Source organism: Clarias gariepinus, chromosome 9 (genome assembly GCF_024256425.1).
Source record: "Clarias gariepinus isolate MV-2021 ecotype Netherlands chromosome 9, CGAR_prim_01v2, whole genome shotgun sequence".
NCBI classification, from domain to species: Eukaryota; Metazoa; Chordata; class Actinopteri; order Siluriformes; family Clariidae; genus Clarias; species Clarias gariepinus.
The window spans coordinates 20,044,201-20,062,015 of record NC_071108.1 but is presented as its reverse complement, the minus strand read 5'-3'; the positions used below and the strand labels follow the sequence as shown (position 1 = coordinate 20,062,015).

The window sequence follows — 17,815 nt, the reverse complement described above, 5'->3', positions numbered from 1 at the left end:
CAACTTCATTAAAGGCACTTAACAGGGTAATACAAAAAAGGGAAATTTTACCTTCATGGAGAGAAGCGATAATTTCAGTTATTCCGAAAGAGGGGAAAAATGTAGTAATTACCCCCCAATTAGTGTTTTAAATGTTGATTATTAGTTGTTCACCTCCATTTTGGAGATTAGAAAAGATCCTTCTGGACCTCATTAATTTGGACCAAACAGGTTTTATCAGCCAAAGGCAAGCATCAGACAATATTAGAAGAACTCTACATATACTTAGTTATATTTCTAACCATAGAGTGAAAGCGGCTCAATTGAGTTTAGATGCAGAGAAAGCCTTTTTGCTCAGTGAGGTGGGATTTTCTTATACAAGGTATTGGCAATTTTTATTTCGTAATAAGTTTATATAAATAATTGAGACATTATATAATAAGCCATATGTGAGAATCCAAATCAACGGAGATTTATCAGATCCTTTTAATTTAGAACGGAGTACAATACAAGGATGCCGCATCTCGCCATTACTATTTGCCCTATTTATTGAACCTTTGAGCCAATGGATAGAAGACAAAACCATTTAATTAAGGGTATTGACATGGGGTTTGGAAAACATAAGTTAGCTTTTTTTTGCTGATGTATGGATCTATATGTCCTAAGTCACTGCCTATTTTATTTAACTTCCTTGAAGAATATGAGGCCATATCTGGTTATAAAATGAATATTACAAAAACCCATTATATTATTTAATTATAAACCACCCAGACTAAATAAGGAGAAGTTTAATCTAAATTGGGATACCAAGTCAATTAAATATTTAGAAGTAAATATTTCTGGTAATAAAATTATTTGATTTAAATTACAGTCCCCTTCATAAAAAAAAAAAAATATCCGATCTCCTCCGTTGGAACCTTATTCCTCTCTATAGTTTAAGTTCAAAAGTTGACTTGGGTGATAATCCTACCAAAATTGTTATATTTATTTCAAACACTCCCAATAGAAATACCAAATCAACAATTTACAGAATGGCATAAGTTAATAGCTAGATTTTTATGGCAGGTAAAAAAAAAGCCTAGAGTTAGATTTAAAACATTGCAACTAAGAAAAGAAGAGGGTGGGCTAGGCCTTCCATGCCCTCAGAAGTATTATGCTGCTCAACTAAGCCCACTTGTTTGTTGGTGTAGTCCAATATACTCAGCAAGAAGGATCGAAATGGATAGAGGAAAGATGGGTGATCTTCCTCTACCCGCTCTGGTAGCTGATTCTAAATTAAGAATAAGAATGAGTGAGGAAACAAATCCATGAATTAATTTACTATTTAAAATCTGGCACCAAGTGACTTCTATAGATACCTTCAAGTAAGACATTATGCTGAATGTAATTTTAAATCAGAAGAACTGAAAATAGCAGAGACAGAAATAATGAAGGTGATCCTAGCAGTGCCAAAAGCACAGTCATGCAATAAGATCATTTCTAACACATTATATGTCAGAGACAAATGGATAATGAAAGGAAATCTGAATATTCTGGAGGATAATTGGGGGAAAATTTGCAGATTACAATTGGAGTCTACAAGTTCAACATTATGGAGAGAATTTGATTGGAAGCAGTGGCGGTTCTACACTGAATTGCTCCCTGGACGAGACTCCCTCCTGGCGCCCCAAGCCTCCTAGCAGCCCCCCCTTCCAAAAAAAAACCTGACACAGCTTTACATTTTGTACACACCACACGTTTTATTGTAGTAATTAGGCCTGTTGCAATAGTCGATAAATCGATTAATCGCACGATAAAAAAAATCACCTTGATAATTTTTCCGGCCGCGATAATTTCATTTGCATACTTGTTTATCAAGCGACTGAATGACAACTCTCGTTTCCTTAGCGTAGGAGAAGCGAACCCTCTTGTTAGTTGCATTGTCTTTTGTGTGGGGAGGCGGCGTTTGTCAGTCACATGGACTTTGTGTGGGAAGGCGGGAGTGCTTGAGGCAACTGCAGAGAAGAGCAAAAAGACATGGTGACATGTTTGGTTTCAAAGCCAAACGCGACAGCTGCCGTGTGGGAGCACTTCGGATTCAAACCGAATGACAGTGGTGAACCACTTAACCTGAGCGAGCCGGTATGTCGCATTTGTTGTAAAACAGTATCAACTAAAATCGGTAACGCAAAGAACATGCACATGCACCTAAAACACAATCATCTGTTGCAGTTTTTCCAGATGAGAAAAAAAAAATCTACAACAGACGGGCCTTCGTCTTCCCGACAATGCACCATGACTGGGGCATTTAGTCGACAAACAAAGTACAAACAGGACAGTTCAAAATGGTGTGCACTCACCGACAGTGTAGTTCGCTTGATTGCTAAAGAGATGCTGCCCTTTAGTATTGTCGAAAAGCCGGCATTTCGACGAATGCTGCAAACATTTGACAACCAGTACAAATGGCTTGAGGCTTTTTGTTTGTTTGTTTACAAAGGTCCTAACAGGCAGTTTTGCCTGTTATGGAATGCATGTTGAGCCTGTTGTTTAATATTTTTTGAAGTGCAATTTTGTTTACATCCATTTTATTTATTGTTTTTGGTATTTATTCAAGTGCATTTTTTGTTAACAGAGACTGAGAGTCCATTGCTTTTCTTGTTTTTGGTTGTTTTGTTCATTGTTATTGTGGATATTTAAAATGTTTTCTATTTTCAGTGTTAAATAGTCTGAAAATAAACGTTTTTGAATTTTGAAAGGCATATGTGCAATATTATGGCATTATCATTATTCTAGATGAAAATGGTCTCAGATCGACAATATCATCGATTATCGCGATAATTTCTTGGACAATTTATCGTCCTGCAAAATTTATCGTGACAGACCTAGTAGTAATACTACATGTCGTTCCGTAACAGACCAATTTTGGCAAAAAATAAATAAACTACTCATAACTTAAAGTTGTCACATAACAGAGTTATAGCAAATGGAAAATGTCTTTTAAACTATCTACACAGATGTAATTTACACTGGCTATGTACAGTATACTGTAAATATATTGTAAATATATTGGCTATATTAATAATTTAATTAGATCTCATGTTCTATATACTGCTGAAAAAAACAATAGAACCTTGCCCAAAAATAATAGAAATTGTAATGGATTTAATGGTTATAATGGGAATTGTATTGGTTTTAATGGTAAGTATAACAATGTCTGCTGGTATATGATGGATTTTTTCTCGTAAATGGGATGGTAAATCCTATTGGAAAGTGTCCAAAACACACTATAATAAGGAATTTTGTAATAGTTTCAATGGAAAAGGTTAATAGTTCATAATGGTATTTAGTGAGGGTTTGTATATTAGGCTTTTATTGTTATTTTTTTTTTAGCATGGTAAGCATAGCAATGTGTGTATATATACATATATACTGTGTGTGTGTATGTGTGTGTGTGTGTATATATATATATATATATATATATATATATATATATATATATATATATATATATATATATTACTATTATTACTTTTTTATTTGCTTATTTTGGATACGGAAAAGTTGTAAATGTCCCTGCCTACGAATGTATTTTCTTTCTGAAAAGAAAGATAAAAAGAAAAAATAAAGAAAAAAACTGTGACACTTGCTCTTTTCTGTTTTTATGCAAATATCAGGAGCATACATTAGGGTTTTTTTGTTCCCATCTGAAAACTAGTCTGTACTATATATTTTTTCTTTACAGCCAAGCATGTATTTTCCTATAATGTCATTTAGGTATTAATTTTTAAGTTATATATGGAAATACTGATTTTGTACATACTTATGCAGACATGATAAACATATGTAACGAAATTGGTACAGCATATAATATGGTGCCTAAGACTTTTGCACAGTACTGTATATATGGTAAAATGTAATTGATTTTGGGGTCTCATAAGGCAAAGCCCTACATACAGTATATGACACCCAATAATATGCATCACACAGATAGAAGGATTAAAATCCTAGGTTTAACCATGTTTCATTGTATGCTGTGTATTTTACCGTAAAATAGGATTCTTACAAACATGTTAATTACAATGAATACGCCAGTATAAACCCTGTTTAATTGTGAGATGTATTGTAATTTGTTGATCTGTAGAAGATGCAGTTCCACCACTTCCTCCCTCCAGTTCTGCACACTATATTCAGGAAAATGGGGCCCAATCAGGTATTTCCCCTGCTGCCAAGGACAAATCTCACAGAAATGGAACCAAAGGGCCAGAAGAGGGGCGGCCTACTGTTGAAAGCCTACTGAATGAACTAGAGGGTTCTATACCTGCCCCAATGTGAGATTCTCTAAGTTTTATATTTCTGCATTTTATGAATCCTGAAATATGACTAATTTATATATTACTGATAAATTTTAACATGTAAGCAGGCATACCCCCTCTGGACTTCAGACAGAGGCGCATTTGGATGCATCCTCTGAGCAACAGGGTCGGATGTCAGCCACTTCAGCCACACGAGAGCTAGATGAGCTCATGGCCTGCTTATCTGATTTCAAGGTTCAGAGCAATGTGAGTGCATATTATTTGGTCCTAAGGATTACATGTCACACTTATAACTGTATGCAAGTTCCTTTGTGAAAGGGCGATTAAATGTATATGGAATGAAATTCCTTGCAATTCTTAACTTCAAGACAAGATTGCTAAACTATTTATCTAGTCCAGTTACCCCACACCCTCAGCACTTTGACAAAGATCAGGTATTCATAGCTCAGATGGTTTATTTGTCAGCTAGTCTGTTCATCTAGTCTCCAGGCTGTTTTTACGTTTCTTCTACGCCCTTTTTTTATTTTATTCATTAAAGAAAAAAAATATATATTATTTGTTTGCTTTCTTTCATACTTTTTTTTTCTTCTTTTTCTTCTTTTCCTTCCTGTTGTTACCCTCCAGCCAAGCTCTTTGGGCTCTCTAAACTTTGAGCCACTGTTTGATCAGTCCATCAGCATCCCTTCCATTGCAACTCATTCTTCTTCTGCCACAGTAGTCCCTACTGCAGTTTCTTCAACATTAGGTTTCCCTTTAAAACCGAACCACTACTCTCCACTGCTCTCCTCTCCAGTACCCTTAGAGTTACATATAGTGGAAGATTCCAATGACACTGTTCTGCGGTACAGTGCCCTAAAATCTGTCCCTCCGATTCCCCATCCAGACCCAGACATTAGTGATTCTGTCTGCATGCTAAGCACTAAGCTGGAATCACAAACCATCACTACTACCTCTGACACCACCCTTGATAATCAACAGCATATCTCTGCCCATGTAGAGAGTCTGTTTCCCAGCAGTGGGACAGAATCACCTCCAGTTTTTTCTGTGCCTGTTGCAAAACCTCAAATCCCAATAAGTCAACCTGGAAATGTAATGATCTCAAATAAGGACAATTCCTTCATAATTCAAGCTTATAATGATGTATGTCTTGTGAGCAGTCCAAATTCTATATCTGCTGCTACATGTCCTATCTCTACATCGGTACCTGCTAGTGAATCACCCAACTTACAAGCCCTGTTGCATGCTAAACCTTCTGTCAGCACATCTCCCATCACTTCTGCGTTGGAGCCTAAGACCTCAAGTCTTTCAGCAGAGCTGTCAGATCAAGGCACTGTTATAACAAAACAACTTCCTCCTATTTGGGATGCTCCAGCTCTAGAGCCTTCTTTTGATCCTTTGGACAATCTCCTCACCATTAACTTCAGCAAGTCTCAGACTGAGGTCCAAAATGTTGCTGCATCAGTTTGTAAGATGAATTCAACAGAAAACCTAGATGTGTTTGAGAATACACTTGTTGCAGTGGACCGCAGTGTGGTGCAGCCAGACATGCACACAGAGAGTGAAGCAGGGGATGGACTTTTTGAAGACCAGTCCTACTGCAGGAGTAAACTTCTGGACTGGGCGGATATGGAGCTGAAGCTAGCACTTGATGGAGCTGATGGCTCCATGACTGAAGCTAGCTGGATGGATGACTCCCTTACCCCATCCTCATGTCCTGGAACCCCAGATGCCCAAACAAACCTGCCCTTGTTGCATTCTGTCAGCACCACAGATAGGATTTCAGCATCTGGACATGTATGGAAGAAATTGCATTATTTCACTTTAGTCATGGAAATAGTGTTGTGGATTTTTACTGTTATTTATAAGCTGTGTGCCAGTGCACTGTGTGTGGAGTGTTGGCATGTGAATGAAGCATGAACATTAGCATGAGATCATTAAAATAGAAGTATTAAAATTAGCAAGCATTATTAAAATAATTGTAGTTAATTATAATCAACCATAAAGTTATTGGCCTATTTACAGAACTATCAGCCTGAAGCTATTGCTGTGTGTTTTTGTGGTGATCACCTTTGTGTGAAATCACCTCAACAGCATTTAATCTCAAGTGGGTGAACTTCTGCTGAATACTAACTATGGCATGTAATGTCATTTTATAAAAAAAACATCTGATAGGGTCTCTACCCCTGGCTTAGATCAAATCTGTGATCAGACGTACAAAGGAAACGCCCAACGTCCATCCCATGTACAGGGATGGTATTATTCGCAGGAAGATGGGTCCAGTAATCTTCCACAAAAGCAACTCTCAGGATCGCCTCATAGAAGAGCTACAAGGCAAGCTTGGAATTCCTCGCAAGGAACGTCCCAAGAAACAACCAGATGACTGGCTGACAGAGGGGGTCATTGTAATGTCAAATCCTAAACGTTTGCGAGATGACCACTGCAGTGAGGTGGATAAGGTAGATGGGCAGAATAATGGGCAATTCACAAAGCAAACTCATTTTCATACTTTGTGAATAGTTGCTTAAATTGACTTCGCAAGTGACCTGTCATTGCTTTATCAGTCTTTCTCTATTGATCTTTTGTCTTTTCCCTCCTGTATTCTATCTCTGTCTGTCTGTCTCTCTTTAGAAAATTATTCCCCCTGAGTCTCCTATTCCTCAGAGAAAGGTGATATCCGCTCCCCAGTCCAGCTCCCTAGCCCCTCGCCTCCCACCCCCAGCCTTGGAACCAAAGGCCAGGCCTACAGTAAAAGCTGTCCCAGTTCCACCTCCCCCTCCTCCCACCCACTTTCCACCTATTACTTTACCCTCTCAACTTCCTTGGGAATCCATACCTCCTCCCCAACTCCCTGTAGAATGTGAGCCTCTTTTAGTCCCAGAAAAGTCGTCTATTTCTGAGCCAGTAAAGCCTCCTCCATTCCAGGAGCCTCCACCAACACAGCCTCCACCAACACAGCCTCCACCAACACAGCCTCCACCAACACAGCCTCCACCAACACAGCCTATCCCCGTTGTTTCTTCAAAAATTTTGGTGTCCGTGAGCTGCCAGACGGAGTGTGATCCTTTCTTCCCGCTGATGAAGGTGCAGGCATGGGCCTCCCACTCTCCTACAAGGAAATAGGAAATGGGGTGCTGAGGGTGCCATAACCATAAAAGCTAGAGCTACTAAAACAATATAAACAGGCTTATCATTATTTAAGAATAGAGTATTTTAAATAGTTTGTATTCGGAAGAGTCTGCTTCCTCTTATCTACCACTTAATTAATGATAAACTTTTATTCGTCCCACAATGGGGAAATTTCTGTGTTACAGCAGCAAGGAAAAATGTGCAAATATAATTTCTATAGATTATTTCTATAAATAATCTAAAAAGTAGATACATAGTACAAAAATATACAGTACAGTGTATAAATATAAAAGAAACAAACTACCGTAGTTACATGTTCAAATTGCACTAGGTAATATTGCAGTTTAAAATGTAGATGATATACAGTTGCTATTGAACAGTGAATTACAATTGCCAAAATTACAACTTTTTATTCCTTTATGAGCAATATGAATTTTTTAGTTGATTTTTTAAATGTTTATTCTTAGATGTGGACATTGTCCATGAGATTTAAATTTTTAGGTCCCAGGAGATAAGTGTTTGCACTTTCTGAGTTTCCTTCTGACATGACAAGCTGGTCTCAATAATTTTGAGAGAGAAGAAACTAGAAGCTGGGGACAATAGATACTGTCCAGTCAAAAAGTCACCATTTTAGAAGGGTGAAATTATTGATCCAGGAAAGAAAACATAAAAACCGTTGGAATTTGGGTTAAGAACACATTATTGCAACTTAGGATAGTGCTAAACCAACAACTTCCTATGAAAATGCATTTAGAAAAAAAATGTATTGTGGTGATCTTTCATCATAAAGCATTACATAAAATACTTGTGTGTCTAGGTTTGAGGTGGAAAAAGCATTGTCAATATTGTCCATCGCAAATAGCACAAATACGGTAAGTCACTGACTTACTCACAGTAGAGTTATGAATATCTACAGATTCAAAGGGGCTGCAAACATTCGTAGATAAGTGCAGAAGTAGCTCACGTGTGTTGTACACATACACAGCTTCCCTTCCCATCCATACAATTTGAAAAAGCATGTAATGTCAGAATTTTAAAATTTTTTCCCCCAAGCTGCCATGTATGATTCATTGCATGGTCTATACAGCTTATTGATGTTGATGAACATGAAAGGTTTACAAATAAGGTCTCCTTCTTTGTGGAGACAAATTTCTCTCCATTGTCTTAACTCCGCAACTGTCTGTCCGTTTATTTTTAAGCCTATTTGATGTTGCATCTTGTTATGGGCTGAATTAAGTTTTGTTTCCTTTGCCATCTCTTTAGATCATGAATCAAGGAAAGGGTCCAAACACACAGGTCAATAAACTAGACAACATGCTGGGAAGCCTGCAGTCTGACTTACATAAACTGGGCGTAAAGACTGTGGCCAAAGGAGTGTGTGGAGCTTGCTGCAAACCTATTGTTGGCCAGGTGAGGAGTATACAATGATGCATCTTTTCTTTCTCTTGACAAGCGATGTCAAGAGAAATAAAAATGTATATTCATGATTAAACAATTTGGTCAGTTGTCATAGTTCCCCACCCCTAAGAAGTCTCAGTTAGGACTAAAATGTATTCTGCAAATATTATCATTTACATAAATTGGTGCTAGTTTATTAGCAGTATAAACAAAATGAAGTTATAACTTGATACTTAACTGTGATTAGCTGGAGAGTGAATGTAGAATTGTGGGTGCTTCTGCAGGTAGTGACCGCCATGGGCCGCACGTGGCATCCAGAGCATTTTGTGTGCTCTCACTGCCAGGAGGAGATTGGTTCTAGAAACTTCTTTGAACGTGACGGACAGCCATACTGTGAGAGGGACTACCATCACCTCTTCTCACCTCGATGCTACTACTGCAATGGTCCCATACTGGATGTGAGGACACTTAAATTAGACTGTACCCTTGTTGTTTAATTCCGTGCAATTAAATGTACTAATACTCAATACTAATCTATTGCCGTTCTGCACATATATTTGGGAAGAAAGGTTTAATGTAGAATATAAGATATACATTCTGTGAGTTTATTGACGAGATACAGGGAAAATGTTTTCCTTTTCATCTGCAGAAAGTAGTGACTGCTCTGGATAGGACATGGCACCCTGAACACTTTTTCTGCGCTCAGTGTGGGGCCTTCTTTGGTCCTGAGGGTAAGTAGCTACTGCAGTTGTCTGCATTTCCCTGTGTATCACTTGCAACAAGTCCTGAGGTCTCTCACCATCTGTGTTTTTTTTTTTTTTTTTTTTTAGGTTTTCATGAGAAAGATGGGAAGGCGTACTGCCGTAAAGATTACTTTGACCTGTTTGCTCCTAAGTGCGGCGGCTGTGCCCGTGCTATTTTGGAAAATTATATATCTGCTCTGAACAGCCTTTGGCACCCTGAGTGCTTTGTTTGTAGGGTATGTGTTTTATTACTAAAATGTAAAATATCATGTATACATGACTCATACTTTCCACTCCATCATTTGTTTTTAATATAAATAAATTTTTCCAAATTTTTTTTTCCTTTTTGTGTACAATAGGAGTGTTTTACCCCTTTCGTGAATGGCAGTTTCTTTGAGCATGATGGGCAGCCATATTGTGAGGTTCACTACCATGAACGACGTGGCTCTCTCTGCTCTGGCTGCCAGAAGCCGATAACAGGCCGGTGCATCACAGCTATGGGGAAGAAGTTCCACCCTGAGCATTTTGTCTGTGCCTTCTGCCTCAAGCAGCTCAACAAGGGCACTTTCAAGGAGCAGAACGACAAGCCATACTGCCATGGTTGCTTTGTCAAACTCTTCAGTTAAACTGAGTTGACATGGTGTGTGCTTGCTTTGGGTCAGAGTGTAATATACAGCAAAATCTGCATAAGCCTGATCTAATAGGGGAAGAAATTTAGATTAAGAGTTGTTTTTTTTGGGGGGGGGGGGTTGCCAATATCATCTCACTGGAAGTGTGTGAAAGAATTACTTTTAGGAATGTGGTGGTGTTCATTTTTTTGATCAGGTGACCTATAAAAGCCTTTACACAATTTATGGTGTGAAAGGGAAAACGTCGCAGTTCCAAAATGTTATTACTATTTGTATAATAATAATTGGTTGCCGGGTCAACAGTTTGTGCTATGTGTTTAGCATTTGCAAGAAACAATTTATATTATTGTGCTCAGTGCCTTGTTTTCTATCAGAAATTATGAAAGAATTATACCAAAAATATTAGTTTAGTACCTGATATTTACATGAAGACATCCCTGTGGAGACTGATGTTCTTGGTGTGCAAACAATTACCAGCCTAAAACAAGCCAGCTATTATCACCCATTTACATTAAATAAGAATATTGTGAACTTCATATTCGCTGAAGTAAATGCCTGTAGACATGGAATTATCCGACTTTTTTAGTGAGACTTTTGGTCCGTTTATTCAGGGGACCATAAGCGTTCAACATTTATTCTACACTCATGTTGTTGAGGTCTCAAAATCAAACATCTCAAAAATACTTAATGTAGGTAAATTTGCTTTATATTTTTTACTTTTTTTGACATTTTAATAACCACTTATTCTCTTTAATTTCTTCAGGCAATCATGGGTTGTTTAGCTAAGCAACATTGTGATTTCTTTCTCTTTAACAAAGTGTATGGTTGGTTTAAAAATAAGTATGATTGCCCAGACTTGTCTCTGGGACATGTTAACTGCTGTATCGTTTTATAACCTTCTGATATTTTTTCCCTTTTTTTTTTTTTTGCCTGAAAGTCTTAAGTGTCTCTCGGACATTTTAACAAATGGATTCTGAAAGATGATGTGTTACAAATGTAAAACCAGCAGCTAACAGTCTTTCATCTGTATGCATTATCCTCTGGAAATAAATTTTTTTATCACTGGAATGAGGATGCATTTTAAACATATGGCCGCCTTTTTCTTACATAATTTATATAAAAGCACTTTTAATGGAGATGTAATTATCCAGAGATCTTTCTTCTCTCATTTTTATCATTCTGAGTGCTAGGTGCCAAGGTGATTCAGTAGTCCATATGCCTAAGGCTATTTAAAAAATTGGTTTTAATACCCCCACCCTCATTTATTTTTGCATGTTTTTTTTTTGTTTTTTTTGGTCAAGAAGAGGGCTTTAATTGTATCTTTGTTCATACTGTTACAGTCTATTTCAGTAGGCCTTCATTTATTGTCTATTTACCCAATGGAAATCTGCAGGTATATATTTTTTCTGTTACTGTCATTTTGTTCTGAGTCATAGTAACTGACTGATTTCATAGTTATCAATAAAATATTTTGTTTTCATGCACTTTGTTTCATCAAAGCTATGGTGTTCACTTAATGTATTAGAAGAAATAAAAAAAGTGATCTAATTAAATTCTCAGCAATTTACCTCTGAATAGTGTTATCCTGGGGATTTAAAAGCCCTTTACAAATACCAATTCCAGTGACCACTACTTTTAAAAGTTGCACAGAGGGTTAAAGATACTCTAGCTGTTATGTCCAACCTTCCCAGGTTGAGTTTGTGCACAAGACCACTTATAGCCCGACAAACACTGGACACAGTTTGAGTGCTCACACTGCATGGTTAGCTAGAAACTCAGGTAGGTGGGTTTTGTTTATTAAAGATTTCAGTACTATCCCATTCAAACAAGACAATGAAAGCCTTCAAGGCAAATATTTGTGTTACAAAAGAATAAAGCAGAGTTACTCTAAGCAAATGTATGATAAAGAAATTGAATGGAAGAGAAAATAGACTTTTGCAACAAGAATGAGGTATTTGTGCAGGGCACGTTGAGGTGTACAAGTGGATCTGTGGGAACTCTGACTGTTGACCTGCTACACTGGAAGATGGATAACCTTCTCTCGATTATCCCAGACTGGCATTATTTGGCCTACTCAGTCTTCATTTGACATGCAGTGTGCGCTGTGTCCAACATTGCTTCTGGACAACTGTATGGAACTAAGGCATGTCAGAAATTTTGATCAACTGTTCTGCAATGTGAGCAGGTCTTGGTTCTATCTTCCTTAGTTCCACATGGTCATGCAAAACTGAAGGAGTACACACACCTGGCAAAGTTGAACTATACAGTCTGGATGTGCCTATTAAATTGACAATTGTACATACACAGAAAAAAAAGCATGCCTCCAATTCCTGCATATTTGCAACAATCTTTGGGTCCATACTAGTTTTCATACTCATTTCTTTCCTTCTTATTGATACAATAACCCTCTAGCATAGAGGATATTTTGTTTAAATAAAACTTCACTGGAACTGTCAATGAAAAAAAGCCATACAAAGCTTCTATTTAAACATTCAGTGTTATCGTTCACATGGTGTCTAGTTACCTAAACAGAGAGGCCATAGGTTCAGATCACAGCAATGTCAAATAAAATGTATTGAATTGACACATTGTACACAATCAATAAAAATACCAAGTGTTTGCCCAGCTTTTAACCTTTATTAAATTAGGTTTATTAGAAACCCCTACATTTATTCACTCTTTACATGATTATGTCTAATTATTTGCAGACACCCGCAGAATTCTGACTTGCCTTTTGTTCTAGTTAGGATTGTTTTCCATGTGGTAGCCATATTTATATACTTTATTTATTTATTTATTTATTTATTGTGGAGATTTAGATTGGTTTTGAATTATCAAAGAAAAGACATAAAGGGTATACAGTGGTGTGAAAAACTATTTGCCCCCTTCCTGATTTCTTATTCTTTTGCATGTTTGTCACAAAATGTTTCTGATCATCAAACACCATTTAACTATTAGTCTAAGATAACACAAGTAAACACAAAATGCAATTTTTAAATGATGGTTTTTATTATTTAGGGAGAAAAAAAATCCAAACCTACATGGGCCTGTGTGAAAAAGTAATTGCCCCCTGAACCTAATAACTGGTTGGGCCACCCTTAGCAGCAATAACTGCAATCAAGCGTTTGCGATAATTTGCAACGAGTCTTTTACAGCGCTCTGGAGGAATTTTGGCCCACTCATCTTTGCAGAATTGTTGTAATTCAGCTTTATTTGAGGGTTTTCTAGCATGAACCGCCTTTTTAAGGTCATGCCACAACATCTCAATAGGATTCAGGTCAGGACTTTGACTAGGCCACTCCAAAGACTTCATTTTGTTTTTCTTCAGCCATTCAGAGGTGGATTTGCTGGTGTGTTTTGGGTCATTGTCCTGCTGCAGCACCCAAGATCGCTTCAGCTTGAGTTGACGAACAGATGGCCGGACATTCTCCTTCAGGATTTTTGGGTAGACAGTAGAATTCATGGTTCCATCTATCACAGCAAGCCTTCCAGGTCCTGAAGCAGCAAAACAACCCCAGACCATCACACTACCACCACCATATTTTACTGTTGGTATGATGTTCTTTTTCTGAAATGCTGTGTTACTTTTACGCCAGATGTAACGGGACACGCACCTTCCAAAAAGTTCAACTTTTATCTCGTCGGTCCACAAGGTATTTTCCCAAAAGTCTTGGCAATCACTGAGATGTTTTTTAGCAAAATTGAAATGAGCCTTAATGTTCTTTTTGCTTAAAAGTGGTTTGCGCCTTAGAAATCTGCCATGCAGGCCGTTTTTGCCCAGTCTCTTTCTTATGGTGGAGTCATGAACACTGACCTTAATTGAAGCAAGTGAGGCCTGCAGTTCTTTAGATGTTGTCCTGGGGTCTTTTGTGGCCTCTCGGATGAGTTGTCTCTGCGCTCTTGGGGTAATTTTGGTCGGCCAGCCACTCCTGGCAAGGTTCACCACCGTTCCATGTTTTTGCCATTTGTGGATAATGGCTCTCACTGTGGTTCACTGAAGTCCCAAAGCTTTAGAAATGGCTTTATAATCTTTACCAGACTGATAGATCTAAATTACTTTTGTTCTCATTTGTTCCTGATTTTCTTTGGATCTTGGCATGATGTCTAGCTTTTGAGGTGCTTTTGGTCTACTTCTCTGTGTCAGGTAGCTCCTATTTAAGTGATTTCTTGATTGAAACAGGTGTGGCAGTAATCAGGCCTGGGGGTGACTACAGAAATTGAACTCAGGCGTGATAAACCACAGTTAAGTTATTTTTTAACAAGGGGGGCAATCACTTTTTCACACAGGGCCATGTAGGTTTGGATTTTTTTTCTCCCTAAATAATAAAAACCATCATTTAAAAACTGCATTTTGTGTCCAATTATGTTATCTTTGACTAATAGTTAAATGTGTTTGATGATCAGAAACATTTTGTGTGACAAACATGCAAAAGAATAAGAAATCAGGAAGGGGGCAAATAGTTTTTCACACCACTGTATAAGGTATTCTGGTATCCCACTAGCCAATTGAGTTGCATTAACAATTCATCCATCTGTGGTGTCTTTAATGTTAAGTACATATATACATAAATAGCACAGTGCTGGCTGGCTGATTGTGGCCATGATTTTTAAGTAATTATTATTAAATCTGTAAGCAGGTTGGTGTGAAGATGCAGTATACCAAATTTAAATTTGTAAGCTTTAAATTAGTTATTGGGAGCTGTTATTTGAAGTGAACTCTGTAGATTATGATACCCCAAACTGTGAATTTTTGGTGAATATTGTAACTATATTAAAACTTTAATTATTATTTTAAATTATTTTATCCTATTTTTTTATTATATCATTAAAATTTGTTGGAAAGTTAGAGATTTGACTAAAATAGAGTAGAAGTTAAAACTGACTAATGTTGTTTATAATTTACCGAGTATTATGATAACTTATTTTGTGTAATTCTAGCACTAGATCCAAAAAATAAACTGCCCTTTTGTGTAAAGTGAACATTGCCATTTTAGAAGAGCCTGCATCAAACGAGCCTGCTAAATTTACTGGAATTTAAAACTGTCTAACCCGTTATTACAATTGACCTAACCAATTGTCTTAAATCTAGATGCAGTTGTCTGTGTGTCTATCCTTGAGGACGGTATCCTCCAGGTACTCTAGTTTCCTCCCACAGTTCATTGACATGCAGATTAGACTAATTGGAATTTCCAAGTGTATGAGCCGAGTGTGTGCTTCTGTTCCCTACAATGGATTGGCAATCCATCCACAGTATACCCTGCCTAGTGCCTGAAGACTCTAGGATAATTTCTAGGGAGCTCAAAAATCAATCAAAATTGGAATTATTAATTTACCAATTAATATGAATTTGAATACTTTTTCCCATTATGCACAAAACATTCCACATACAAAGTCGAAGTAAAAACAAGTGTACAGTGGTCTTTATAGTGTTTTAATTCATATATATTTAAACAAAGAAATAGAAATATTTTAAAATAAAGAAATTAAAAATGAAATATTTCATATGTACAGTTTAATTAAATGTTTGAAATGCAGCAAATGAGGAAATATATTAGAATGATCCCATTATTCACTATAAAAAGTGCAGCATGAACAAAAACACATTTACTCAATAGTTTTGATAATTTTTAAATGGAATCCCTTGTTGAATAATGTTCATTGTGATCTCATTGATGTTTACATGTCTGGAATTATAATGTATGTATCTAGACATTCTTGAATTTTCCCTTCATCACGCGTGCTATAGCTATTAATGTCATTTATGACTAAATTAATTTCTTTACTGTTTATGAAACCTGTATGCCACAGCTGAATGCCACCTTGTCTGGAGAGGCCATGGATGTTCTATTGGTTAAAGAATTCTGTTACTGCCCATTTAATTCTTTCTTTCAGTGAATCTAGTTTACCCCATTGCTCCAGGAAGTAAAAAATGTTTAAAACATGTCTAGATACAACTCTGTTGAGTTCCACCCATAATCTCTGGTTCTTTTGGTTGTGTACAGAAACACCTGTAATTTAGTTTTCTTCCTTCTTACATTAAATGAGCAAGATGAATATCTTCCACACTGTGATCATATTTTACCCATAAGTGCAAACCAAAGATCCCTTACCCTCTTAAGCCTCTGTTGTTTTAGGTATCTTTATTATATTATAGTCCAGCTGAAGCCATCTGCCATCTGTATGCCTGTTAGGAGATACGAATCAGAATAATTTATAGTAGCAAAGTACTGTAGGTTGCTTTTTCTATTGCTACTATGTACTTATACGGTAATAGAGTAGACATGACAGCAAACAAACAATGACAACAAAGCTAAACATAAACAACTTTATACAAGTCACATGTTTATGGTGTTAACAGCAATAATTGATGTACCCGTAGATGGCACATTTATACACAAGTAGACACACTCTCACAAACGTGTGTGTATGTGTATATACATGTATGCATATGCATAGATGTGTATATATGTATGTATATTGTGTATGTGTGTATGTATATATATATATATATATATATATATATATATATATATATACTTGTACTCACTCTTTTTTTCATTTATATAATTTTTTATTTTTATGTATATATATTTAATAATACTTGCACAATATTAATACTACTGTATTATTCATATGTATATTTATTTTTATAATTGTACACCACTATTGCTTGTGTAGCTTGCACATAAGAATTTCACTCACATGTACTGTACCAGTGTACCAGTAACGTGATGTGACAATAAAAGTGATTTAATTTGATTTGATGAATGATTAGACTTACAGTAAATATTTTTTTTAAATAAATGAGAACATTTACAGAAAAAAAGTACTTAACCCATTGAGTTCAACCCATCCCCATTTGGGTGGTATCAGATAGTATGACATCATCACTTACTCCCTCACTCATCTTCTATACCGCTTTATCCTGTATTCAGGGTCGCGGGGACCTGGAGCCTATCCCAGGAGGCTTAGGGCGCGAGGCAGTGTACACCCTGGACAGGGTGCCAATCCATCGCAGGGCACACACACATACACACACTCGCACACCCATTCACACATTACGGGCAATTGGGGAATGTCAATTAACCTTACCTACATGTCTTTGGAATGTGGGAGGAAACCGGAGTACCTGGAGAAAACCCACCAAGCACGGGAAGAACATACAAACTCCATGCACACAGAGACGGGAATCGAGCCTGGCCAGGAATCGAACCCAGACCCTGGAGGTGCAAGGCGACCGTGCTAACCACTACAACACCATGCATAGTATGACATATAATATATAAATTTGTTTCTGGTATGCTATGAGAGTTCAAAGTTCAATATAACAGAAAAACTTTTAATACAGTTAATACTGTATAGAGTCCACTTTTAATTGTATTAAGATGGGAGTGCACACTCGGTACGCGACCGGCACTAGGACCCGAAAGTTAAGCGGTCGCGAACCAGGAAGTATAAAAGGAGTAAACAAACCATAGCACCTCGCTCAGTCATTGAGTCTTTTGCCCATGCCACGTCCAAATCGTTCGTCGAATCGTGATTGGCTCTGCTTTCTGATTAAGTGTGTATTTATAGGATGCGAGTTAGATTGTGTCTTTCCCTTGCTCCCCATTCATAAGGGACCTTAGATTAAATAGCGTGATTATCC

General features: G+C 37.1%; 1 protein-coding gene across 3 annotated transcripts in view; it reads left to right on the top strand.

Moving 5' to 3' along the window:
- Positions 1–11,651, top strand: part of pxnb (paxillin b) — a 55,981-nt gene extending 44,330 nt beyond the window's left edge. The window contains exons 6-15 of one of the 3 annotated variants that reach the window (XM_053503395.1): positions 4,100–4,286; positions 4,379–4,517; positions 4,896–6,065; positions 6,464–6,727; positions 6,900–7,352; positions 8,661–8,807; positions 9,080–9,253; positions 9,445–9,526; positions 9,626–9,774; positions 9,898–11,651. In XM_053503395.1, the coding sequence (XP_053359370.1) occupies positions 4,100–4,286; positions 4,379–4,517; positions 4,896–6,065; positions 6,464–6,727; positions 6,900–7,352; positions 8,661–8,807; positions 9,080–9,253; positions 9,445–9,526; positions 9,626–9,774; positions 9,898–10,164 (3,032 nt within the window). In that variant the 3' untranslated portion in view covers positions 10,165–11,651. Of the gene's footprint in view, positions 1–4,099; positions 4,287–4,375; positions 4,518–4,895; positions 6,066–6,463; positions 6,728–6,899; positions 7,353–8,660; positions 8,808–9,079; positions 9,254–9,444; positions 9,527–9,625; positions 9,775–9,897 lie in introns of all 3 variants that reach the window. The other 2 variants (XM_053503394.1, XM_053503396.1) reach the window with 2 other exon arrangements.
- Positions 11,652–17,815: the final 6,164 nt, after the last annotated feature.